Source organism: Myotis daubentonii, chromosome 13 (assembly GCF_963259705.1).
Source record: "Myotis daubentonii chromosome 13, mMyoDau2.1, whole genome shotgun sequence".
In the NCBI taxonomy this organism is placed as follows: Eukaryota; Metazoa; Chordata; class Mammalia; order Chiroptera; family Vespertilionidae; genus Myotis; species Myotis daubentonii.
In genome coordinates, this window is record NC_081852.1 from 27,455,520 (window position 1) to 27,483,495 (window position 27,976).

General features: G+C 41.5%; 1 protein-coding gene across 5 annotated transcripts; it reads right to left on the minus strand.

Moving 5' to 3' along the window:
• Positions 1-2,069: 2,069 nt before the first annotated feature.
• On the minus strand, positions 2,070-27,532 carry NRBF2 (nuclear receptor binding factor 2). 5 transcript variants are annotated; one of them, XM_059662601.1, is made up of 4 exons: positions 27,306-27,494; positions 19,587-19,741; positions 14,858-14,942; positions 2,070-3,584 (listed from the first exon to the last, which is right to left on the minus strand). In XM_059662601.1, the coding sequence occupies exons 3-4, from the start codon at positions 14,891-14,893 to the stop codon at positions 2,874-2,876; spliced, it is 747 nt and encodes a 248-aa protein (XP_059518584.1). In that variant the 5' UTR covers positions 14,894-14,942; positions 19,587-19,741; positions 27,306-27,494; the 3' UTR covers positions 2,070-2,873. The 5 variants fall into 5 exon arrangements, with proteins under 5 accessions (XP_059518584.1, XP_059518580.1, XP_059518585.1 ...); XM_059662597.1 differs by lacking the exon at positions 19,587-19,741 and adding an exon at positions 5,524-5,564 and having other exon boundaries at positions 27,306-27,465; XM_059662602.1 differs by lacking the exon at positions 27,306-27,494 and adding an exon at positions 5,524-5,564.
• Between the last annotated feature and the right edge of the window lie 444 nt (positions 27,533-27,976).

Genomic DNA, 27,976 nt, shown 5'->3' on the forward strand with positions numbered 1-27,976 from the left:
CTAAAAAAAAGAAGTCAAATGGGAAAATATCCTGGGGTAAGGATTAACAAGGGACACCACAGAAAATGCACATTATCCTCTTACAGCCGAGTGTGAGGATGAACTCAACTTCCCCAGATGATCGGTAGTTGAGGTGCAGTGGTATAATGTGTGCCTGAGGAGAAACTTGAATGACCAGTTCCCTTGGCCACAGTAGGAAAACTAGACAATTCAGCTCCAGTGTAGCCCAGTAAAAACAGCACGGGACTGCTAGTCAGACACCTTCCTCTTGGCTCTGCTCTCAGTCTGGTATAAAACTTCACATAACTCTCTGAGACTCAAATTTGTTTCTTTGTAAAATAATAGGTCTTAAAGGCCCTAAAAATTATGAGATCCAAAATACATTAAAACAAAAAAGTACCTAGGAAGTGTTAAAAGCAGAAAGGTAAAGTATTTAACATTTTGAACTGATTCACCTAGAGACAAAATATTTTATTTCAATAACCTTGATAAAATGTGAACAATGGCTTTGAAGAGACTATTTTGAAAATACCTTCTTCTGATTTCCTTTTCTCTTAAGCCTGGTTTCAAGGAAGTATGGATTACTGTGGTCACCACAGCGGCACAGCCCAGATTCTTACATACCACTTACTTTCTGAAAGCAGTGTTTATTGTCCTTCTGTGAAAAGCCGAAAATAAGAACTCAGGACTAGGCTTCCTGAACTTCTTTAATGCCCAGCTAGTTATCTGGGTTCAGTAGCAAGAGGCCACCCCTCAGTAAGGAAAGACAAGACCTGCTAAACTTCCTATGCATGTATAGTGCATTCCTTTCTGGAAGCAAGCTATTCTCAAATCCCTTTCAGTGCCTTAAACTAGAGAGAGAGGACACAAGAACACCTAAAAACCCCAAATCAGAGATGGGCCACAAGCCCAGAGGCTAGGTCCTACAATTGAGTAAAACAGGTGTTTTTTTGTTTTAAGAATCTACTCTACAGAAGACCCCGTGCTAGGATGTTACAAGGATGCCATGTCATGTTGGTCAAAAGGCACATACATTCTATCAAGACGCAAACACGAAACTTAAAAACCAGATATAACAAGAGTACTAAATAGTGGGGAAAAGAACTTCCAAGACAATGAAAAAGATTAGTTCACTTAACGTGCAGCTGTTAGTGGAAACGCACAGAGCAAGGTCCTGCAAAATGCATATCACTGCCAACAGTCATGGGAGGGCAGGGGAGGGGAGGAAGAGGGTGGTGGCAGAAAAGGAATGTGATTTGAAAGTATTCATGTCAGCCCTAATAAATCTCCTTTTTAAATGAGAAGTGGCTAGGCTAATAGTTTGTTTTTGGCACAAACTTGTTAAATCTGAAATTTTATAAGGAAGGCTAGGCAAGCAAAATATTCAACAACACTGAGGTGGGCAAATTAATATAACTTTTAACAGAGTGGAACTCTTTTAAGAAGTTAGTTTACTTTTGGTTTCATCTGTAGCAAGACAACACAAGAAAAAAACATGACCTCTGAATGGTCACTCCGTGTCATCCTACTTCTGCTAGCTTCACCACTAAACATGTAAGCCAGACCCTAGCCCTCGGCCCCACTGTCCCTGGTTTCCTCAGGGGAGGCAGTCTGCTGTTCCTCCTTATTTCTGTCACTCCCTCAATTCCACACAATAAACCAAGTCTATGCTTTGAACAAACTCAGTGCTTACACTCACACGTGTTTCCCTTCTATGCCCCCTTGGCCTTCTCATCCCGGAGCACCTGGGCTCTGCAGAAGAGAAGGCCCAGCGGGCGCTTCCCCACCGCCACGCTCCCTCCAGCTGGTGGCAGGTGCCCAGGAATGGCAGCTCCACCTGAGCATTTTTCATGTGTGCGAGGACAAGGAAAGGTTGGGAACACGTTTAGGACTCAGGAACTTCCTTGTTCTTGCTCCCTAGAGAGGAACCGAACTACAAAACACTGAAGGAAATTTGTAATATACCAAAGTAATCCTTTGATAGAATCTCTTCAAAATCATATTCAAAATTTACAACATAGAAACCATATAAAACTTGCTTTTCAAGTACCAACCACGTTCACCAAAGGTATAAAACACAAGTACTTTATTGATTTCTTACAATCAAATACTGCCAACTAGCATTACTTCCACTCGTGCATCATTAAAAACAAAAGGATTATTTCCTTGGTATTTTCAAATGATGCATTATACAATAAACAAAAAAAATTAGAACTTAAATGCACCCTGATTAATTATGTAAACTGGTAATTTTTTTAAAAAAGCATAACTAATAATTTGGTTCTTCATAAAATGGAAATTTAAATATTTCTCCTGATAGTCTTGAGGTTATCATTATGTTATGAGTAGTGCAAAGTGTGGCACACAGAGTTTCATCTAGAAAGGTGTCTTACACACCTTATTAAACAAATGAAATGTGCATAACAAAATGCATACAGTCAATGCATGATAGAAAGCATGTTTCAAATACAAGGCAGCCTCCCAGGCCACCGTATTATTTGTTTTGCATTATCATTTATGGCATTATAGATTAATTACACATAACATACTTTTATACATTTTAACCCTGAAGATAAGAAAAATAATTGTTGCTTGAAAAAATTATTCCAGGTAGCCATTTGGTTTGTATTAGGAGAAAGTGAACCTCCGAGGGGTTAGTGTCTGCCAAGTCTGGAATCATTAGCTTGAGTCAGAAGTCAGATACTCGGCGTATTTCACAGTGACCGCTTCCCGAGTCCTGCGCTGCCTCCTCTCCACGGGTGCCAGGTAATGAAGCGTTTCCAGGATTACCCTTGTATGTGCTTTTCCCTTTTTTGTTTCTTCTGGATTAACTGTATTATTTCCTCTTCTCACCTCTTCTATGGCCTTCCATTTTAATTATTCATAAGTCCTTTCAGAATATCCTCAGAGAGTTCCATAAGGGGTAGTTCTGGAGATGGAAAATCCAAGGGGGGAAGATTGGGTATTGGAATATCCTTGGCTTTCCCAGTACTTGCTGCAAATTTCTGCCAGGTTGAAGAGGCTGTAGCAGTTTCTGACTGTGGTGGCAAGCTCCATAACTCTGACTTTTCAACAAAATCAGCATCTACATCCAGCTCTTTTTCTACTGGGCCTTTTAGAAGTCTGGCCTTTTCAGCCTTGAGTTGTTTATTTTCTTTCCTTAATTTTTCATTCTCAGCCATAAGGTATTCCACATGCCTCTTCAAATCTGCAATTTTGGTTGCCTGCTCTTCTATAATGGTTTTATCATCTTTTGGGGCTTTGCTTCCAATGCATGGTTCTGTTGGCTCACTCTTTTGCTGAAGTAAAAATAGCAGTGTGTCTGGATCCCTATCAAAGACCCTCTGAATTTCAGGCAGGTGTTTCTCTGTGGAAGGGCTGTAGTTCTGAGAGAGAAGGAGACTGTGGCCTTCTGCCTCCTCAGCAGAGGGCTTGTGAGATGCCTGAAGCTGGGCAGCGGCATCCTTGTCTGTGCTCTGCTGGGCTTTCAACCTTTCCTCCCGCTTCGCCCTCTTCCACCTCTCCTGAATGAGGAGGAGCTGTTTCATGTGGCTATCCCTTTGCAGTTCCAGTGATAAATGAGCCTGTTACACAGAAAGAAAGGAACAATTTTACATTATGAGTCTCTTTAGTAATGTCCAGCAAATACTATTCCAAGACCTTCCTTTCTGAATAGCCCGATAACATTTAAAAATCTATATACTATGTCTATGATTCAATTAAACCTCAAATGTTTTTCAAAATAACTAGTTATTTCTAGGTAAGTTAACACTTACGCTAACTTATGAATATAAACAGAACACCATTCACTCAGCAAGTCAGAAGTACTATTCCAAATCCACATACTGAATCAGACCTTTTTTAACTGTGCCTTAACTCTCTGCAATGCCATTGATACTCGGCTTAAAAACAGAAAATCTTCCTCTTTAGACATCAATTCCATAACTAGCTAAAAAGTCTTTTCACTGACAGGGTGTTCAGAAGGTTCAGTGCACATCTATATTACAGGATTAACATGAGCAGTTCTATAATCAAAGGGAAGTGCGTGTGATAAAACACAACTTCTCAGTTCTCTTGGTTCAGTTTGAGGAACTCTGTGTTTTTTCTTTGCCACTGGTATCTCCTCACAGAAAGGGATCTCCTTAATTCAATTAAACGTTTACCAATCACCTCCTATGTACCTACCACTTGTATAATCAGGAAATCATCTGTGGATAAAGGTAATTTAAAAACCTAGGGAAGCCTTCCCCAAACACAGAAAACAATTTAAAGCCATTGGTGAGACCAAGTTAAAAAGTACCAGAACCAGCCCTAGCCGGTTTGGCTCCAGGGGTAGAACAGCCTGTGGACCAGAGGGTCCTGTATGTACCTTGGTTTCAGGCTCCTCCCCAGCACGGGCCCTCATCAAGGCTCGTGTAGGAGGCAACCAATCAATGTGCTTCTCTCGCATTAATGTTTCTCTGTCTTTCCCTCTCTCTTCCACTCTCCCTAAAAATCAATGGGAAAATATCCTCGGGTGAGAATTAACCAAAAAGAAAAAAAACTACAATGAGATACCACTTCACACCTGTACCAAGTGTTGGAGAGGTTGTAGAGAAAAAAGAAACCCTCATTCACTGCTGGTAGGAATGTAAACTGGTACAACCACTATGGAAAACTGTATGTTGGGTCCTCAAAATATTAAGAATAGAGTTACCATATGACCCAGCAATCCCTTTTCTGGGTTTCTACCTGAAAAACTTAAAAAAAACAAACAAACACCTGGCCTGTTCCTCAATGGTTAGAGCCTGTAGACCAAAGGGTCACAGGTTTGACTGCAGGTTTGATCCCCGGCCCCATTCGGGATATAAGCAGGAGGCAACCAATCTATATCTCTCTCTCACATCAATGTTTCTCTCTCCTTGTCCCCTCCCTCCCTTTCACTCTAAAAAACTCAATGGGAAAAATATCCTCGAGTAAGGATTAAAAACAAATACCAGAATTGCTTAGGAATTTGGGGAAAGATAAGTTTAGATTTAAATTATCTTTGAGAAGCAAAGGGAAGGCCAACAGGTCCCCTTGCCCAGGCCAGCTTACTTACTGTGAGCTCCTGGTCAAATGAGCTAATGATCAGGAAAGGCCCTACGAGGCCCCTCTAGGACACATGTGGCACTCTGAGATCTGTAAGTAACCACTAGGAAAGAAGGATAGGAGTTTCTGCATACATGTCTGGTGTGTCTGGTAATCAACAGCAGTTCATTTAGTTATCATTTCCTTTCTACAATACTTTTCTTTTGCCCATTTATATACAGGGTGAGGCAAAAGTGGGTTTACAGTTGAAAGTACACGAAAAAGTTTATTCTTGCATTTTTATTAATTATTGTATTATTTTTCATATGAACAACTGCAAACCTACTTTCGCCCCATACTGTATTTTGACTATAGTGTTTTGAGAGGTGCCCAATGCTTGGTTTTATACACAAGTCAACTCTTCACAAGAAAATCCTTCTAACCCTTGTTGTAAATATTAAGAAAATGTCTCACCTGTTCAGACTGTGTTAGCTTCATGGCTTCAGAAAGATATGCTGGTTTAAAAAAAAAGAGGCACATTAATATGAGTGTTGTCATTTTGTAAGTAACAGGGCAAAGGAAGAGTTTTAATACTCCTCATGTGACAGAGAGAAATGATCTTAGAAGCAACTCTGCTATTATATAGTTATCCTGTTTCTGAAAAGAAACAAGATGAGAATTTAAAAATATGTCAGTGGGAATCAAATGTAGCCATTCCCTACCTCATCTTGAAGGAGTTTGTTCTTTTTTAAATTAATTTGAGAGACAGGGAGAGAGAGAAAGGAATATCGATGTGAGAGAGAAACATCAATCAGTTGCCTCCCATACGTGCCCAACTGGGATCGAACTCACAACCCTGGATATATGCCCTGACTGGGAATCAAACCTGCAACCCTTCAGTGCAGGACAATGTTCTAACCAACTGAGCCACACCAGCCAGGATTGAAGAGTTTGTTGTTTAAAACCCCTGTAGATTTCACAATTAAGGAAGTAAAGATGGCCCAATAAGAAAATAGAATTGAGGATGAAAATTTAACAAGAACCCATCAAAACCCTATTACTCATGCTCACAAAAATATAAAGATACTAGAGGTCCGGTGCACGACATTCATGCACTGGGGGGTGTGGGGGTCCCTCAGCCCGACCTGCACCCTCTCCAATCTGGGAGCCCTCAGAGGAGTCCTCTCCAATCCGGGAGTTTCTGTCTGTCTTTGCAGTCATATGAGTGAATTGTCTGAGACCCCCAACCCAGTTTGGTTTGTTGCTCACAGAATAATAGAGGCATTTTTTTTCTTTGCTTCATTGGTGAAGATTTCCTGGAAGTTTTAGGATATCTTCCCTTTAATTTTTCCTAGACACTCTGATTTTACTTATGTCTCTCACCTTTGCTTTCCTTCCATCCCCCACCGCACAGTAACTTGCTCCAGGCTCACTTTGCTTTAGTGTCTAGGAGATCCGTCTGCCACCAGAACTACGATTCCCAGTATTCCTGGTGCTCCCCATGCTCTGGGCTTCTGCTTCCGGTCCTGGGGCTGCCACCAGAACGACTGTTCCCAGAATTCCTGGTGCTCCCCGCGCTCTTGGTTTTCCCTTCCTGCTCTGTCTCCGTCCCACAGCCTCCCACTCTGCCAAGTCCTCCAAGCCACCAGCTCTCCCTCTCTGCTCTCCGCCTGGCGGCTTGGGGGGGGGCGGGGGCATGGCTCCCTTGGTCACTGGGAGCGACCAAAGGAGCCATGTCCCCCCAAGCTGCCACCTCTCCTGCTCTGCTCTCTGCCTGGCGCATGTGTATGCAAATTAAACCACCATCTTTGTCGGGTTAATTTGCATTGATTGGCTGGTGAGCATAGCAGAGGGAAGGTCAATTTACATGTTTCTCTTTTATTATATAGGATGATTATCAATGACTTTTTTACTGGCATAAACATCTGGACTATCATTTGGGCCTCCTAAAGAACTTCTGACTTGTTTCTGAGCTATGCCAACAGACTGCTAGGAATTAGGGAGTTAAAACCCTTGTTGACATTTATTGTAAGCAAGTTGTCAAACATATTGTGTCATTGACAAAGACTATAAATGGGCAATAACTTAATAAATTTCTCTTTGATCTTAAAATAGTCACTGTAAAAATCCATAATGTTCCTCTTTGACCTGACTGCTAGCAAGTTTAAAGCCAAATTCTATCAAATATGCAAGAACCCACAGTGCTTTTTTTTGTAATCCTCACCTGAGGATATTTTTCCCATTAATTTTTAGAGAGTAGAAGAGAGGGAGGTTTTCTCACCTACTTATGTTTAATTACATATTATATTTTGGTATAAGGCCTTCTATATCCTGTCTGGACCAAGATGAGGTATTAATATTAATAATAACAGATCAGCTCTAGCTGGTTTGGCTCAGTGGATAGAGCATTGGCCTACAGACTGAAGGGTTCCAGGTTCGATTCAGGTCAAGGGCACATGCCTGGGTTGCAGGCTTGATCCCCAGTAGGGGGCATGCAGGAGGCAGCCGATCAATGATTCTCTCTCATTGATCTTTCTCTCTCCCTCACTGAATTCAATAAAAATATATTTTTACAAAATTAATAGATCATACTCAATCTCCATTTTTTATTTATTTTATTTTTTTAAAATATATTTTATTGAATTATTTTACAGAAAGGGAGAGGAATCAAGAGTTAGAAACATCGATCAGCTGCCTCCTGCACACCCTCTACTGGGGATGTGCCCGCAACCAAGGTACATGCCCTTGACCAGAATCGAACCTGGGACCCTTCAGTCTGCAGGCTGACGCTCTATCCACTGAGCCAAACCGGTCAGGGCGATTTTTTATTTCTTGCTTACTATAAACTTTTCACCATCTCTCACCTCTACATTAAGTTTCTCTTTTGCCTTTTTTTCAGATATTACTGTGGTAGACAGTTCGACAAACATGAGCAGAGCAAGGACAATGGGCCAGTTACAAAAGATCACCAGGACAGAACTGCTAGACACCTAGCAATGGAATAAAACTGGTAGAGCAGCCGAAACCGGTTTGGCTCAGTGGATAAAGCGTCAGCCTGCGGACTGAAGGGTCCCAGGTTCGATTCCGGTCAAGGGCATGTACCTGGGTTGCGGGCACATCCCCAGTGGGAGATGTGCAGGAGGCAGCTGATCGATGTTTCTCTCTCATCGATGTTTCTAACTCTCTATCTCTCTCCCTTCCTCTCTGTAAAAAATCAATAAAATATATTAAAAAAAAACACACTGGTAGAGCAGATATTGGAGGTAAGTACTGTTAATAAATACCTCACCCCTAAGACACCCTACACCCTCAACACCCTAGAAAGCCTCTGATCACGCAGGTCAGATTCTCCTGACCTTTTCTTCCCTGTCATGTGGTAGGCCCCCACCCTTAGAGAATAAGGGGGCTGGAGGAAAGCCCCATCTAACTCCATACAAGGACACAAGATGGCAGGACAGACCCCATAGATTAGCTTGAATATGAAAGCAGTTAACTCCTTCCGTGGAGTTAAAAGGAGCCCTAGCCCACTCTCTCAGCTGCCCACTGGAAATTTCTGAGTTTCCTTTCTCTTTGCTTGCCTAATAAATCTTCTCCAACAAGTTTGAGTCTTGGCTCTGAATTCTTTTCCTAGCCAGAACTCAAGTACCAAGGTTGCTGAACCCAGGTACAGTCTGACCCCATCAGTCAGACACCTGGTGCCATTCCCACCGCCTACAACACTACAAGGCACTGCTTTCTGCCTGGTGTTAATCCAAATATGTTAATGATTTTCAGAGTCCATGACTTAGAACAGCTGTCTGCCAGGTTCTGCCACAGTATTTAAGACACATTTTAACTGGATTCCCCCACCCCAACAGAAAGTGTGTCAGTGAGACGGAAGAGACCTCGGTTCTTAACTTCTGAAGTAAGAAGCTAGGAAAATTCCAGGACACGTGGGAATAGGGAAACTAAGTCAAATAGTTAAATAGCAGTGTGCAGCCACCTAGTGAATCCTATCATCCCTAAACCAAAAATACAGAAAAGTAAATGGCTGGCACTTTAAAGGTAAATAGCTTAAATCACCCTACTCAGGGAGACACATAACAGAAATCCAATTAGTGTCATTTGCCAATCACACCCAAGGATAGACAAATTAAGCGAATAAATCTCATTTTAGTATATTAGCATAAAGCTGATGAACATTCTATTGATCCTCTCCTAAGACCTCCTCTAAATGCCCAGCTTCAAAAACCCTGAGAATGAAGGTCCCCGTCACTCTTGCTCCAGAGAGCATACCCATGCCATTCCCTTCCTTCCCGTCTTCCCTCACAGGCATCTACCTCCTAAACGCCAAGGGACCCCACAAGACTTGCAACCAGGGGAGAAATGGGGCAGCAGCAACTTATCCCAGGCTAACCCCCTGAATTTGTCTCCAAGGTCCCCTTTCTCTGACTTCCTGAGGCTCCCTCTCTGCTCTTCCTTGTTTCACTGGCCTAAATGTGTTTTTGCTATGGTCAACAAATGCTTGCTTGCTTTTGCTTTTCTATACTGTCTCTCGATTGAAATCTTTCCTTTGAGAAAACAAGATCCAAAGTCTCATGGTCTTGCTGGTAACAAAAGCACAGAATTGGTTATACAGTTTTTGCTCCAGCCATACTTACCTTTTTCCTCCATTTTTTTCTTTTATTCCTATGCTAAATGTGTATGGGTGCACAAAGACTATTTCTTTTCCTTCTGTTCATGTTTAACTCAGTTGAGACATTCTATCTATTGCTCTGATGGTGTGGATGAATTTTCCTAGACATCCCTCCCATTATGTCTGCATATATTTGTCTCCTTGTCTGAACTACAGTTTGCTTTAAATCTGCTTTCTTAACAAATGGAACGATTTGGCGAAACCAAACTTAACTGGAATGCCTCCCTTTGAACCTTAAAACTGTAACATGAGAGAAAAGGATACCCAAGGACACTGAGCTGCCAAAGCACAAAGAATTCAACAGCAGTCACACTGTCATTTAAAGCAGCGGTAGTGAGGTCTGAAAGGTTGGTGACCGCTGACTTAAAGTATTTCCCAGATTTTAAATCTGGGCCTTAAAAAATAGTTATTTTAGCACTATCTGGTTTGGCTCAGTGGACAGAATGTCAGCCTGTGGACTGAAGAGTCCTAGATTCAATTCCAGTCAAGGGCACATGCCCAGGTTTTGAGCCTGATCCCCAGTAGGGGGCGTGTAGGAGGCAGCTGATCACTGATGTTTCTAACTCTCCCTTCCTCTCTGAAATCAATTAAAATATATTTTATTAAAAAAATTTATTTTAAAAGGAAAAATTTTTAATCTGATTACATGGTCATGGATTTACTCCAGAGTCACAAAAGGAACAAATGCTCCAGCTCCACCAAGGCAGAAATTTAAGAAACATTTACTCACAAAAATCTAACAAATCTGGTTAAAATGCTTCCTTCAATTACAACACTAGGCTAATATTTAAAGTAAATATTAAACAAATGATGGGGGAAAGGAACTATGAAAATCTGAAGAATCTATTAATTCTTAAAATAACATCTTTTACTATTCTATCATGAATCTGGTACCAAAGTACAAATTGTACAACTTATCTGGGGCACACAGAGCAAAATATTACCTCTTAATGACAAAGACTAATCTACTCTGAGTCATTTTCACGTCACCACAGTCTAATGGGAAGGTAGGTCAAGCCTTGTTTTCCGGCAAAGGTCAACCCCTTCCTTTAAGTTAGCCAATCACGAAAGACTGAGCATAAGCTCCAAGAGTAAGGGACAGGTCAGGTGCATCAGGAATAAAAAGCCAAGAATAAAAAGTCGAGCAGACTGCCCGCTCAGTGTGCGTGTGCTCCCAGACCATGTGCGTGTGCACCCTCCTGCAGGAGTAAAGATATGTGCCTTGCCAAAAAAAAGAAGAAAAAAAAAGACTTGTTTTCAACCAAATACACAGAAACACTGCACTCTGAGGTCTGCTCATCTCAAATGTTCATTTTTTGAGTTCTAAGCATTGTCAATGGATATTATCAACTTCCCATTTAAGCTTTTGCTCTTTTTGCTGTCTGTGAAAGAAATGAAATGCACTTAGAGAACTGGACTGCAGAAAGCTAATAAAGGAGAATTACACCAATCCAGTTACAACTGTTAATCAAGGGTTTAAAGCAGTGGTTCTCAACCTGTGGGTCATGACCCCTTTGGCGGTCGAACGACCCTTTCACAGGGGTTGCCTAAGACCATCCTGCATATCAGATATTTACAGTATGATTCCTAACAGTAGCAACATTACACTTATGAAGTAGTGACGAAAATAATTTTATGGTTGGGTCACAACATGAGGGACTGTATTTAAAGGGCCAGAAGGTTGGGAACCAATGGTTCAAGGCAATAGATTTTTCTAACAAGAGTTTGTGGCCTCTTAAGCTTTCCTTTTTTCATATTAGATGGTAAAATGTGAACAACTTCTCTCCACCTCCGGCCACGTTTAGACAGCTTTTTTTCTTCCTGAGATTTGGTATCTCAGTTTATCTGTCCAATGAATGCTCATATACTCATTTCATCTAATTCAGTTACTGTCCACCTCAAGAGTAGATCATACCTTTCTCAAAAAGGAAAGAGAAATCAAGTTACCGCTTTATTTCAACACATTTACAAAACAAACACTATCAAAACTCTATATAGTATACAGGCTCTGAGTCCTTAGCTATGCAATCTCAAGGTAAATTTTTAGTCTCAGAATCTCCTCTGATCTTTGACAGCTGAACAGAGTCCCCTTCTTTTGCCCTAAGTTCTCTCAGTTCAGGCTTTCCTTCCTCTTGAGTCTTTCTCAGAGAAACCTTTCCCTGTCATATCTTTAAGATGATTTCCAAATGTTAAATTCCCTCCTCTCAAAATACATCTACATCCACACCTCCCAAAACACTGCTGTTACAAGCCCTAAATGTCAGTCAATTTACAAAACATTGAGGTCATTCCAACCATGTCAGTTTTCAAACTAGTATTACATTGACAACTCCACTCAGAAATGCAACACAAGGCTATTTTTTAATATCTATTTTTATTGTTGATAGTATTACAGATGTCTCCTGTTTACCCCCCCCCTTGACCTCCCTCCTCCCACCCTCTACCAACCCCCTCCCCCCAGGTCTTCACCATCCTATTGCCTGTGTCCATGGGCTATGCATTTAGTATATAAGTTACAAGGCTATTTTTAACCAAGTTTAAACTCCCAAATTGGCTCATAAGTTCTATCACCATAATTAAAGTTAATGGGATCCAACAGGCTGCCTTTATCTTTTGACTCCTGAGAATGTCACAGAATTTAGATACAGACAAAGGGGGAAGAGGTGTTTAAAGCCCAACATTAGTTTTAAGTCTTCTAATAAAGACATGGATATAGGTTAGGAATGAAAAATACTTTTCTCCCTTTTATATACATTTTCTTCAGAATGTCCTACTGCTCAACACCTAACATATACTAATCACTCCATCTTAATATGTTACAGATGTGTAACCATGACCACCCTGGGTTATTTTACTAAAGGTGTCATTTCACTGTGGCATTCATCTACAACATGGTTTTCTTAAATAGTATATAATACATTATCTTTTCTTTATAGTGACTACAAATTTAACAATTTGATTCACAACAAAATCCTATATATTAAAAGCCTAATACACAAATTGTCCCCTCGACTGGGAGTTAGACCAGGAGTTCAACTCAGGGGCTGGGGCTGGCTGGCCAACTGCGGGAAGGGAGGCCCTGATCAGTGGCAGGCAGCCAGGGGAAGGGAGGACCCGGCCGGCAACCAGCAGCTGCTAGGGACCCTACCCGTGCACAAATTTCGTGCACTGGGCCTCTAGTAGGGTTTATGAAAGACTTAAAGAGAACTAGCTACAAAGTTTAATGTTGTATTAAGCCCCTATAAAACTCACCATAAAAATTCACAAAGATTTATGGGGTACAATATACTATACTCAGCTGTATAGCTGAAGTGGTACACTTCAGTAGCAAAACTAATTCTTTAAAAAAAAAATGAGTTGAAATTTTCTCTGAAAATCACTGATTTACAGGCAAAAATCACTGACATAAGAGGACTTATCCAAACCAGTGTCCACGATGTGGTCTGTTTTTCAGCAGTAAGGTAACACAGGAGAGGCAGACTCTACCAGGAAAGAACATGGCTCGGATTATCACACTGGCCTAGAGGAAAAGGAGAGTAACTTCCTCTAGCAGAGAGGTGATAAGGTTTGCTCTAAGAAAGGTAGCTATACCATTTCGGATGAAGCATGAGTAAAACAGCCCTTTCCCCAAAGCTTTTACATATGCTATTCATCCAACAAAAACACACCCCAAAGATCTATTTCTGAGTTCAACATATGCTAGGTTGTATGCCTGATTGGGATAAAAATTAAGTGTTTGATAAGAAGCCAGTTACTCTATAAATTTTATACCTTAAAAAAAAGCTATCACAGCACAATATTACAAGCATGAATATATAGATGAAATATTCAGAAGAGAAGCTAAAGAAAAACCACAGGAGTTTGATGCATCTTGCATTATCAAGATTTTAGAAAACAGAAACTCAGTGCAAATTAATTGGTTGGAGTCAAACTAATTATTACTTTCAGAACCCAAAATAGCTAACTTTGAAATCCAGACTCCTTTTCTATAATATAACCAAGATATACTGGCAGACATCTGGCCATCACTTCTGTCTTTAGGGATCATCGGGCTCAGAAAGCCGTGTCCAGGAATCGTTTACCAATATGGAATGTATAATTTTCATGGTTTAGAAAGAAGTCTGGCCTGACCGGCATGGCTCAGTGGTTGAGCATCAACCTATGAACCAGGAGGTCACGATTCGATTCCCAGTCAGGGCACATGCCCAGGTTGTGGGCTCGATCCCCAGTAGGAGGCAGTTGATCAGTGATTCTCTCTCATCATTGATGTTTCTCTCTCTCCCTCTCCCTTCCTCTCTGAAATCAATCTACACTAATAAAAGAGAAACATGCAAATTGTGTTACTCCGCTACGCCCACCAGCCAATCAGAGTGACTATGCAAATTAACCCAACAAAGATGGTGATTAATTTGCATATGCAGGCATGGAGCAAAGGCAGAAGGCTCTGGCCGGAGTGAAGACTGAAGAGGCTTGCTGCGGCCAGACCAAAGGCCTGGGTCCCAGGTGCTGGAAGAAACCTGTTGCCGGCGGCCAGGGGAAGGAAGGCCTATTGCGTGAATCTTTGTGCGCAGGGGGGTAAGAAGGGGAGGGGAGGAAAAGAAAGAAAGAAAAATAAGGTGAGGGGGGGAGTGGGGAGGGAGGGGGGGAGGGAGGGAGGGAGGGAGGGAGGGAGGGAGGAAGGAAGGAAGGAAGGAAGGAAGGAAGGAAATCTGGGTTGAGAGGAGCTGGGAAATCAAACACACTCAAAAAATAATGCAAGCTGCCCTAGCTGGTTTGGCTCAGTGGATAGAGCATCGGCCTGTGGACTGAAAGGTCCCGGGTTCGATTCCAGTCAAGGGCACATACCTGTGTTGCAGGCTTGATCCCCGCTAAAGGGCATGCAGGAGGCAGCCGATAAATGATTCTCTCTCATCATTGATGCTTCTATCTCTCTCTCTCCTTCTCCCTTCCTCTCTGAAATCAATAAAAAATATATTTAAAAAAAATAATGCAAGCTGATGTTCCAGGGGGTCAGTGGGGTCACAGCACATCATTACTATTATTTTCATTCCAAATAAAGTGTTGAGAAATACTGGAGGAAAGAACTGCCCTACAGTTTTAGACTCAGTACTTCTTCTTAAAGAAAATACTCACCTGTAGCCTTTTTATGACAAGAAATAGCCTCCTCATATTTCCCCGCAGCTAATAAACGATCTGCACGTCTGCTCTGTTGATGAGCCTAGAAGACAAACATTTCTAATTGCTTCTTTTCTGTAACTCATTCTTCCCTCTCAACCTTAAAGTTACTATTTGTTTTTAAAATATAAAATGTGTACATCGTACAGTTGAGTAATTACAATACCTATATTTAATATTATGATGGAGATTTTTCACCAAAACAACAAAGACAAACTCAAAAGTTCTGAAAGCAAATGACTAAAGTGTCCCCAGATGAAAGGTAAATGCATTAAATGAGTAGTCACTGGGCTCTTTACCCTCTGTTACATTTTAAAATTTACCACAACTTTGTAAATGTGTTTCCTTCTCTTTAAGAGGTCCAACAGATCCAGATGGGTATATCTTACATAAAGTTAAATGGTTAGCAGGCAAGGAGAAAGACAAATAATCAACAAGTCTTCCAGCTACGTAATGTTTTCCTCACTAACAAACTCACAGATGACTTAGCAAAACTTCTTTAAAAAAAGTGAAGCCAAAACCGGTTTGGCTCAGTGGATGGAGCATCAGCCTGCAGACTGAGGGGTCCCAGGTTCGATTCCGGTCAAGGGCATGTACCTGGGTTGCGGACACATCCCCAGTAGGAGATGTGCAGGAGGCAGCTAATCGATGTTTCTCTCTCATCGATGTCTCTAACTCTCTATCTCTCCCCCTTCCTCTCTGTAAAAAATCAATAAAATATTAAAAAAAATAAAAAGTGAAAAGCACTGTACTACCATGTTCATAGCAGCACTGTTCACAATAGTCAAAAAGTGGAAGCAACCCAAATGTCCATCAATAGATGAATGAATAAACCGTGGTATATACATACAACAGAATATTATTCAGCCTTAAAAGGGAAAGAAATTGCCTGGCCAGTGCTGCTTAGTGGTTGAGAGTCAACCTATGAACCAAGAGGTCATGGTTCAATTCCTGGTCAGGATACATGCCCGGTTGCAGGCTCGATCCCCAACAGGGGGCATGCAGGAGGCAGCCAATCAATGATTCTCTCTCATCACTGATGTTTCTCCATCTTCCCTCCTCTCTGAAATCAATAAAAATCTATAATAAAAGCGTAATATGCAAATCGAACAAACGGTCGAACAGCGGAACAACCATCTGGATGACCTTCCGGACGAAGCCGGGGCTGCAAGGCATACTCTTGCACAAATTTCGTGCATCGGACCTCTCGTGTGTGTGTGTGTGTGTGTGTGTGTGTGTGTATTTTTTTTTAAAGGAAATTGACACATGCTACAGCATGGATAAGCTTTGAAGATATTTAAGTTAATGAAATATAAACCACTTACAAAAAGAAAAAACTGTATGATCCCACTTATATGAAATATCTAAAGTATTCAAACTCTTAGAAATAGAAGTAGAATGGTGGCTGCCAAGGGCTGAGGAGAGAGAAAAGTGAAGAGTTGTTGTTTAACAGGATTAGTTCCAGCTTTGCAAAATGAAAAAGTTCTGAAGATGTTTCACAACAATTTAAATATACTTAATGCTACTAGACTGGACACTTAATAAAGATAGTATATTTTATGTTATGCGTACTCTACCTCAATTTACTTTTTAAAAAAGCAAAATCTGAGCCCTGACCGGTTTGGCTCAGTGGATAGAGCGTCAGCCTACAGACTCAAAAAAGCAAAATCTGGCCCGACTGGCATGGCTCTGTGGTTGAGTGTCGACCTCTGAACCAGGAGGTCACGGTTCGATTCCAGGTCAGGGCACATGTCCAGGAGGCAGCCAATAGATGATTGTCTCTCATCATTGATGTTTCTATCTCTCTCCCTCTCTAAAATCAATAAAAATACTTTTTTTTTTAAAAAAAGCAAAATGTTTTGTCAGGTGTAAAGTGAATAATCTAACATACTTTTCAAAAAAATGTGCAACTAATGCATCATAAAAAAATACTTCAGAGAATCACTTTTGCAATTGAGACGAAAATCTTGTTCTCTAAGTCTCAATTTACTTCTGAAAATAATAATGGGCCCTAACCGGTTTGGCTCAGTGGATAGAGCGTCGGCCTGCGGACTCAAGGGTCCCAGGTTCGATTCAGGTCAAGGGCATGTACCTTGGTTGCGGGCACATTCCCAGTGGGGAGTGTGCAGGAGGCAGCTGATCGATGTTTCTCTCTCATCAATGTTTCTGGCTCTCTATCCCTCTCCCTTCCTCCCTGTAAAAAACCAATTAAAAAAAAATAATGGATAACAATAAATGACTGAGCGCCTAAAATAATTTTAACCCTGGAGTCTTAGATTGAGCAAAAAATATGTTCTGAACATAGCAATATATTTTATAGTGCCCAGAAATTATACACATCTTTCAGGAAGACAATGCACATTATGAAGAAAGCTAAGTTATGATCACTATGATTTTTCTAAGGAATGTTTTTGGATAATATAGTTAAAACAAGTGGCACTCAATCAAAAAGGTTCTAGGTAAAGGGGGAAAAAAGAACTAAAAGGTGTAAAGCTGCGGGTACCTTTACCTTCCTGAGCCTTGAAAGAGCCATGTTCTTTGTAATCACCCTTCCTCAAATGTGGGCTAGACCTAGTGAACTGCATCTAAAAAAACAGACTATAGCAAAGGAAACAGGATGTCACGTCCGTGATCAGGTTACAGAAGATTGTCACTTCCATCTTGGTAGTACTCTCTTCCTTACTCACTTTAATGGACCCCAACAGTCATGCAGTGAGCTGCCCCATAGAAAGGCTCACATGGAAGAAAAGTAGCCTGCCAACAGCCAGCAAAGAACTGAAATCCTGTCCACAAGCGCTCAAGGAACTGAATCTTGCTATCAAACCTGAGTGAGCTTGCAAGCAGCTCCTGCCCCAGTGAAGCCTCTAAGTGGCACTGTGGCCCCAGCTGACACCTTCACTGTAGCCCAGTGAAAAGACCCTGAAGGAAAGAACCCAGCTCAGCCATGCCCTTATTCCTCACACAGAAACACTGAGATAACAAATGTGTGTTGTTTTAAGCTGCTAAACTTTGGGATAATTTGCTATGTAGCAATAGATAACATATAATAGTAGCATCTCTTTCATTCTCAGGTGCCTCAAATTCTATTGGGAAATAGATTTTGTTTACACAGGAAAGCAGTGATTGACCAATCCTCATGGGACTGTAACACCCTATCACTTAAATAATGAATATTAGATTCCGTGACATCACCATCTCACATTGAAGTACTTTCTGACAGAGTTTACAATAATCTGATTTAATTTTGTTTTAAAAATCTCTTGGACATTCTCATGGAAATTTGTACTTCTGATCCACCTATGATGGAACAGGTGGCCCGGGTCTACCCTTCAGTTATAAATATAAAAACAGGAGTTAACAGACACTGAACGTAAACATAACAGATTACATTTTCAAAAGGAAAACGCACAAGTTATGAGACCTACATTCATCCTAGCTTTCTTTCTGAGGGCGTTTTCCAAAATAGAGTGCAGGAAAATAAAAGCCAAGCAGTATCTCACTGAGCAGACGTGATGAAGACTGGAACCAAAAGATTAGAATTTGAAGAGACTCCATGATTGGACGGAACTGCAGTATAGACACTTTAAAAATATACATTAAAAAATCTTCCAGGTCCTTGGGTGACGTCCTAAGTTGCATGAGAACAGAGCACAATCCAGGAGTCCAAGCAGAAGCTCTGAGCAGAGATTTCAGAAGCCACATAGTGCTAGGAAGACAGGTTACAGTTTGGACCTAGACAGAGTAACTTTGGTGAAAACCTGGCACTTCACCTGAGACCTCAGGAAGACCAACCCTGAGAGAAGAACCACAATCTAAGCATTATGGATAAAACTAAAATAGACCCACCCTAATAAAACCTAAAATTAAACCTAGACTAGATAAGGTGATCTATCAGTATTCTAGCTACCAGCCAGCACAAAACTTTACACTCTTTAGAGGAAGATGACCAATTCAGAGTCTCTACAACATACCATCCACAATATGTGACATACAATAAAGTTACTAGGCATGCGAAGCAGGTAAAAGTAACTAACATAGAGAAAAGGATGAGAAACAGATTCAGAGATTATCCATATATTGGAATTAACACGAAAGAAACTAAAAGTAACTATGCTTAAGATGGTTTAAAAAAAAAAAACAGAAAGAGGACACAATAGATGAAAAGAAAACTAAAGTCATGGGGTGAGAGTTCTGTAAGAATAGGAATTTGGTCCTATTCATTGTTGAATCCTTGAAGTCTAGAACAGTACCTGATATATAGTAATTACACATAATATTTGTTGGTTAATTAGATGGAAGAATGGAAGAAGTTGTGTTGAGGGTTGGTAACAAAATCAAAGATTGGTAAATGCCAACAGAACGTTACTGTACTTCAGAAAAAAAGTGAGAATAAAACTCTGCATCAAAATCTAAAATAAATAACTATATATACACAAACATATATATACACACACAGACACTCACAGAGGGAGGGAAGGGAAGAAAGAGGAAGGGAGAAGGGGAAAGAGAGTCAATCATTGGTGCACTTAACTTCATTCACTATTTAATCCATCCAATCTCTAGGACATTTTAACCAGAATTTTCCTACTCCCTCGAGTAAAAGTGAAGGCACAATACCACAAAATGTTCTAAAACTTTTATAAAAAGTAAAACAGCTTCAGATTTAGTAATGTCTTAGTCTGTGTACCCTGTACAAATTTCTCCCTTGGTGAATCCTCTTCAGAAACAACCAGTACGTTCCACACACCACACTCCTCTCCGTGAACTGCTCTTCTTTCAAGATAACAGATTAACATTCCTGTGGGAGTTGCCAAATTCTTCTTTACCTTGTCCTCTGAACACCTAAAGATTCTATTCCATCAGATTTTCAAATTTAGGACTAGAGAGTATGTCAGGAAAGTTTTAAGTGGTTTTAACTAATGTAATATCCAGGAGTTAGCCAGGTAGAAAATGTTCATCTACAGAGAGGAAGAATCTGATTATCTTTGAGTCCCGAGTCCCAGGTCCCATACGTCCTTAGACCCGCCTACACTGTAGCCCTACCTTCCTGCACCTTTCTTTTGATTCCAATAAATTATCCCAAATTAACTTCAGCAAATTTGAAGTGGGTTTCTATCACCTGCAACTGACAAAAATCCTAACTACAACTAAGTGACAGCCCTCACCAAAAAGTACATTCTACTTCTATATGCTAACTGCTTTAAAAATACAGGCTCTAGCCGAGACCGGTTTGGCTCAGTGGATAGAGTGTTGGCCTGTGGACTGAAGGGTCCCGGGTTCGATTCCTGTCAAGGGCATGTACCTGGGTTGCGGGCACATCCCTAGTGAGGGATGTGCAGGAGGCAGCTGATCGATGTTTCTCTCTCATTGATGTTTCTGACTATCTCTCTCCCTTCCTCTCTGTAAAAAATCAATAAAATCTATTTTTTTAAAAAATACAGGTTCTATATTGTCTTCTTTCCCAAAGGAAACAGTATTACTTTATTTTATTTTTCATATATTTTTGTGTCCCTAGGGAAAAGCTGCATGTAAAATTGAAAAGAAAAAGAACACCAAAAAAGGTGGCAAAGGAAAATCTAATGTACTCCTGAACCTTGGGGTAGGTAGGGTCTTCAGTGAAGGAGAAATCTCATTCACTCCCCCTTTCTCAATCAATTCAGAGTCTCATACTGGCAAGCAGTAGCTCCTAAAAGTTAGGTACTGAATTGGATGCCTAAGTAAAGTAATACAATTATACTTAAGATAACTCCTCATGTGTTAGAAAAGTCCAAGAACACCTGTTTTTGATTTTAAGTCTAAGGATCAATTTTTCCCAAACACAGCTCTGCTGCATCTTTTTTTTTAATGTTTCCAGTTTAGCTTGCTTTTTTCCATAACCACCACCATCTGCTCTGAAGACAAATTACAGGATACAGCCCGCTAGCGAGTTGTGAAACCAATTTAGTGGGTTAACAGCATTTTCTTAAATCCAATAGTAAATATTAGAGTATATCAAATATAGCACCATGCACACACGTGTATGTGTCTATGTACATATATGGCATCATATAGTTTCAATTTTTTGTTATGTTTTGGGTGAGATTTATGAGGATCCCTGCGTTTTACACAATTCCAGGAGATACATTCATAAGGCAGCAACTCTGCAGTAATATGCACATATGTGTGTACTAGTCATTATGAAAATTTTCTTTCTGTGACTCACAGTCAAAACAAATGGGCAAACACTGCTCTAATAGAAAGATCAGTATTTTATTTAGAAACTTCCTTTCAAATCCCACTGTTATCCCTTACTCTACACTTATTCTTAAACAGTAGTGTGGGTGGGGGGGGGGGAGATATGTAATACTTTCAAGAATAAAGATTAAATTAGAAGTAAACAGCAGTGTGTATTTTAAGACTAAAAATTTTTTAACTTATTGATTTATTTTTAGAGGGGGAGAGGGAGAGAGGAAGTGAGGGAGGGGGAAGGGAGAGAGGGAGAGAAACATTTATTTGTTCTATTTATTTATGCATTCATCAGCTGATTTTTTTAATATATATTTTTATTGATTTCAGAGAGGAAGGGATAGGAAGAGAGAAACAATAATGAGAGAGAATCATTGATTGGCTGCCTCCTACACACCCCACACTGGGGATCAAGCCTGCAACTGGGCATGTGCCTTAACTGGGAATCGAACCATGACCTCGTGGTTCAACCACTGAGCCATGTGGACTGGGTTGATTTTTTTTTTATTGGTTGATTCTTATATGTGCCCTGACTGGGAATTGAACCCAAAACCTTTGATGTATTAAGACAATGTTTTAACCAACTGAGCTACTTGGCCAGGGCCCTTACTCTGCATTTCAATGTCTTCATCCATAAAATGGGGAATATCTCACATAGTACTAAAAAACAAAATAAATAACAAAGTGTCTGATACCAACCCCAGCCCTTAGTAATTGTAGGGTAAGTCCTAGTTCTCTATCCTAGTCCTAGTCTTTTCCCCAGACTGCTTCCATTAGCCCAACCTAGCTTGTAACACAGGATGAATTTTCCTTGAAATTTCCAGCGCAACAAGGAAAACTTTTTACTGCTGCCCTCACCAGTGTTGCTCAATGGTTGGAGCATTGGCCCTCGCACCGAAGGGTCGATTCCTGGTCAAGGGCAGGTACATGGGTTGCATGTTCAATCCCCAGCCCCGGAAGAAACAACGGATTGATGTGTCTCTCTCACATCGATGTTTGCTTCTCTCTCTCACTCTCTCTCCCTGCCCCCCAGACTCCCTTCCTCCCACTCTCTCTAAAAAAAATAATAATAAAAAAATAAAAAATGGAAAGAGGTGATTAACAACAGCAAAAAATTTATTGCCAATATAATTAACATGGAATAATTACAAAGATTCTAGGTGTGTACAAGGTCATTCTTTGGACCTTATCTGATTCCTTTTCTTAGATGAGAAAAACTGACCACTCTAGAGGGAAGCTAAGTTACTCAACAAGCACATTCTCAGCACTCTTAAGGGCCAAACACACATAATACAATTGTGTATTATATTCTGTATTATAATTGTGTATTATACCTTTGAGTGTGCAGAGTAGGTAAGCAAAGCATGAGCAATAGTCATGTATAAATTAAGGTCTGACATCACTTCCTACATAGGCAGCAAACAAACCAAAGAACTAGAAATTATCTCACAAGTTCTGACATTTGCTACCAGCTCTCACAATACCAAAATTAAATGTATCAAAGGAAATGCCTAAATATACACTAATTTTTGTTATAATTTTTTCCATATTAAAAACTGAGAGAAAAAGCTGGTAAAACAAAACTTAGAGTGCAAGGACTACCTATTTTTCCCTCGATGGAAATACGATTTATCTTATTGTTCTCCTGACCAATATCAAAAACCAGAGAACTAGAATACAATATCTGTACTACATATTACTATTTCAGCCCTGGTCCAGTAGCTCAGTTGGTTAGAACATCAACCTGATATACCAAGGTTGTGGGATTGATCCTTGGTCAGGGCACATACAAGAATCAACCAATGAATGCATAAATAAGTTGAATAACAAATCGATGTTATTCTTTCTAAAAATCAATTAAAATTTAAAGATATAATACAGTATATCATGACTACTTCAGACTGGTCTCTTCCATATCCTAAAAACTCACTGTGATAAAATAAGCCTACTAGCCCTTATTGCAAACCTAACAAACGAATCAATACTAGAGGCAGAGGCACTAAATAAATGTTGACTGCCCTGACCGGTTTGGCTCAGTGGATGGAGAGTTGGTCTGCAGGCTGAAGGGTCCCAGGTTAGATTCCGGTCAAGGGCGTGTACCTTGGTTGCGGGCACATCCCCAGTAGGTGGTGTGCAGGAGGCAGCTGATTGTGATGTTTCTCTCTCATCGATGTTTCTAACTCTCTATTCCTCTCCCTTCCTCTCTGTGAAAAATCAATAAAATAAATTTAAAAAAAATAAATGTTGACTGAATATACAGTTCAATACAGATAAGGGCCATAGTGAAATGAAAATGATGAGTACATTAATGTGATATCAAAAAAAATTGTGATCTATAATGTATTTGAGTCACTGGTCTAAGTAATTACTTAATTTCTCTCAGCCTAGGCTTATTTATCTGTAAAACGGGGAAGCAGTTCTTCCTAAATTCCAAGGATGCTCTGAGGACACATGATTATAAACCTATGTACTGTAATAGTCTTTATACAGTGAATTTGGACTACCCTATATCATTAGAAAAAGCTTGTATATACTACTGAGATTTTCAAAGGCACTCATTAATCAAAGCATTGAGAACTATTTCTCATGTTGAATCAACTGAATAAAAGTTGGATATCTACTCCCATAAAAGAATGTGATAGTCTTCAAAAACAAAACAAAAAAACCCAGTCATGTAAAACTGAGTAACAACAAATTCAGAGGCCTGTCACTGATACTTAACAGCACAGTTTAAACCAGCGGTTCTCAACCTGTGGGTCGCGACCCTTTGGCGGTAGAATGACCCTTTCACAGGGATCGCCTTAGAACATCCTGCATATCAGATATTTACATTACGATTCGTAACAGTAGCAACATGACAGTTATGAAGTAGCAACGAAAATAATTTTATGGTTGGATCACAACACGAGGAACTGTATAAAGGGCCAGAAGATTGAGAACCACTGGTTTAAACGATTCAAGTAAATGTTAATCTCTTTTCCCTTGTTATCTTCTGAAAAACAAGCTAAGCTAGAACCCAGAACTTTCAAATCTCAAATGGTGTAAGAATTCAAATAAACAATCCAATAAAAAAATGGGCAACGGACCTAGATAGGCACTTTTCGAAAGAGGACATACAGAAGGCCGAAAGACATATGAAAACCTGCTCAAAGTCACTAATTATACGAGAGATGCAAATCAAAACGACAATGCGTTATCATCTCACACCTGTCAGAATGGCTATCAACAAATCAACAAACAACAAGTGTTGGAGAGGATGTGGAGAAAAAGGAACCCTTCTGCACTGCTGGTGGGAATGCAGACTGGTGCAGCCACTGTGGAGAACAGTATGGAGCTACCTCAGAAGACTAAAAATGGAACTCCCATTTGACCCAGTGATCCCACTACTAGGAATATATCCCAAGAAACCAGAAACGCCAATTAGAAAGGATATATGCACCCCTATGTTCATAGCAGCACAATTCACCATAGCTAAGATCTGGAAACAGCCTAGGTGCCCATCAGCAGATGAGTGGATTAGAAAACTGTGGTACATATACACAATGGAATACTATGCTGCGGTAAAAAAAAAAAAGGAACTCTTGCCTTTTGCAACAGCATGGATGGAACTGGAGAGCATTATGCTAAGTGAAATAAGCCAGTCAGAGAAAGATAAATACCACATGATCTCACTCATTTGTGGATTATAGAGAACAACATAGACTGATGAAAAGGGACAGACCCAAAGACTGAGAAACAGCGATCAGGCTATCAATCCCCAGAAGGAAAGTAGGGGAGGGCAGGGGTAAGGGGAAGAGATCAACAGAAGGACTTGTATACATGTATATAAGCCAAACCAATGGACACGGACAACGGGGGGATGGGAGCATGAGTTTGTGTGTGGGGGGGAGGTTGGGGGTTAATGGGGGGGATGAGTACACATTTGTAATACCTTAACTAATAATAAAAAAAAAGAAAAAAAGAAATCAACCAAAGGACTTGTATGCATGCATATAAGCATAGTTAATGGACACAGACACTAGGGGGGTAAGGGCATGTGCTAGGGAGTGGGGGTGGCTGGGGAGAAGTCAATGAGGGGGAAAGGAGACATATGTAATACTTTAGACAATAAAGAATTTTTAAAAAATGAAAAAAAAAAAAAAGAATTCAAGATGCCAAATTTCTAATACTTGCCTACAAAGTTACCAAATTGTGCTAGCCTGCTCAACAAGACTGGATTCAAAAATTCTCTATAAAGAGATAATACTATTACCACCACTGAACTAAATTTTCCTAAACTGGCGATTCTCCTGCTCCATCTACAACTCTCACCCAACTCCAGTCTCCTGGTAAGCTACCACAGACCAGTGGGAGTTTGGCAGCGGTTCTGCTGCAGCCTGCAGCCAAATAAAGTAAAGCTAACTGGCACTGAACCAATGGTCATTTTGCAAGGACACGAACTTTGGAGCACTTTATAAACTGCTGGTGATTTCTAATAATATTCCTGTTAAGTTTAAACGTTGAACCATCCATTATATTTCACTGCAAACTATATGTCACCTTAAAAACAAGAAAAGGGCAAGACATTTTCCTGGTTTGTTTTTGCTTTTTTTTTTTTTAAACTCACAAATCTAGTCAAATTCTTTTTATGTGTAAACAACTCTTACCAATGGGGGAAGGGATCGACTTAATAAAACTGGGAGGCGCCTCGCAGAGGAGCTAGCCTGGCACCAGTCATTTGGGAACCACCGCTTTTAGCTCCAGCCCTAGAATTTTAAACTTTTCCAAGCTCACCAAGCCCAAATCTTTATTTTACAAGGGAGATTTAAATTAAGGGTCTATGCTCTGGTTATTATAATAGCTAACTCTTGGTTATTATAATAGCTAACTCTTACACAGTTCTATGTACCACACGCTGTTTGCTCTAAGCCCTGTCCGCCTAGTTCCTTTAACCCTCGCTTTCGGGTGACAATGCCAGAGTTCACATTCAAGCAGTCTAGCCCCAGGATACACACTCTCTGAAACCACCAGGCTCTGCTGCTTCTCCACGGAGTGGGTTAGATCCAGCCCAGGGCCCTTCCACGACTCCAGGGTGCAGAGTCCCAACCTGAGGAACTAAGGCGCCCTGTGTCCACCGCTGCAACTGCATCTCCAACGTGTGCCTCTTACAAGTGCCTCCTGTTTCCCTACAGCAGCGGTTCTCAACCTGTGGGTCGCGACCCCTTTGGCGGCCGAACGACCCTTTCGCAGGGGTCGCCTAAGACCATCCTTGCATATCGGATATTTACATTGCGAGTCACAGCCGTAGCAGCATGACAGTTATGAAGTAGCAACGAAAATACTTTTACGGTTGGGGGTCACCACATGAGGAACTGTATGGAAAGGGCCAGAAGGTTGAGAACCACCGCTCTACAGCCTCAAGTATCCAAAACAGGTGCTCTCTCTGGGAAACCAGCGGATGCAGCGGCCAGGCAGGAAAGCACAGCTTCCTCGCGGTTGCTTATTAAACCTCGACACCTGAAAAGCCTAAAAACATAATCAGTACTTTTTCTGAGAAAGGCAAACATTTACCGAATTTTCGTGATGCCTCAAGTGATGAACCGGAGCTAACAAGGACAACCCTGTGTTTTGTTTTTGTTTTTCCTCCAGCTGTCTCCAACTTACTCGAGAGGGGAGACTTTCCGTGTATGCATCTGAATATAGATGAGAAACGGAATGAGGGGGGACAGGAGGGGAAAGGAGGGGTACGAACCCATCTCTCCGAAGTGGAGAGGCGCAGACTCCAGACCCTGTGGATTAGAAGCCGGACCCAGCATCACACACCACCGCTGCCCTGGCCGCTGTCAGTGCCGCTCCGGGCGGCGGGGAGGTGTTTACGTGGCGCTCGGAGGCATTTCCTCCGGCCTCGAGAGGTGGCGGCCCCGGCGGGTGGGCGCCCCCCGCGCAGGCCCTGCGGCAGGGGGCGCACGGAGGCGGCGGGAAACGGACTCGAGAGTTTGCCGGGGATCCCGGAGGGGATCATGGTCCGGGACGGCTTGCCCGGAGCCGCCGTGGGCCACGCCCGCTGGCGCCCCCCAGCCTCCAGTACCACCCCCGCCGAACCCGCGCCCCGTGCATGGAGGGTCGGCGCACCCAGCGGACCAGACCCGACTCCTGAGGCAAAGGAGCCGAGGGCGGACGCGACCCTCTGGGAGCCACTCACCAGGTTGAGGGGTCCTTCCATTACTTCCATAGACCCCGGAGTGAGAGGCGGCCTGAGGGAGGGGAGCGACGACGCCGAAGCACATGGAGGAGCGCAGCGGAGGAGCTTGAGGCAGCGACCCGGACCGCGGCTCCTCTCCGCGCCCCGGGAGCCAGCCGAGGGAGCAGAGGGAGCAACCACCGCGCCACTTCCTCCTCCGGCGCCGCGGGCCCGCCCCCTGCGCCGGGGCCACGCACGCGTCATGACATCACATGCGATGGTTCAAGGTGGGAGTGAGGACGGGTTGTGGGCGGGGCTCGGGGAAGGCGGGTCACGGGCTGACGTGCGCTTTCTCGCGGTCTATCTTTCCTCTCGCGAGATGCTTATCTTCAGCTTTTGTTGTCTCTTCTGCCATCACGTGAGGTTGTTGGGAGTTTAGTGGCTGTTGGCTTCTTCCAGTTTCCCTCCAGCCTGACTTTTCCTAAGTTCACTCTGCTTGGACTTATTTTTACTTGTTGTTTGTTTTTATTACTTTTTGTTTTTTGGGGTTTTTTGTCTATCTTGCTTGGGCTTATTTTTAAATCAGATTTGAGCAATGCTAAACCATCTGCTGGACTAGATCACCCCCTTTCCCGGAGACAAACATGAATGTTTCAGTGCTCTGACCTCAAGTTGCTGACAAACTAATAAAA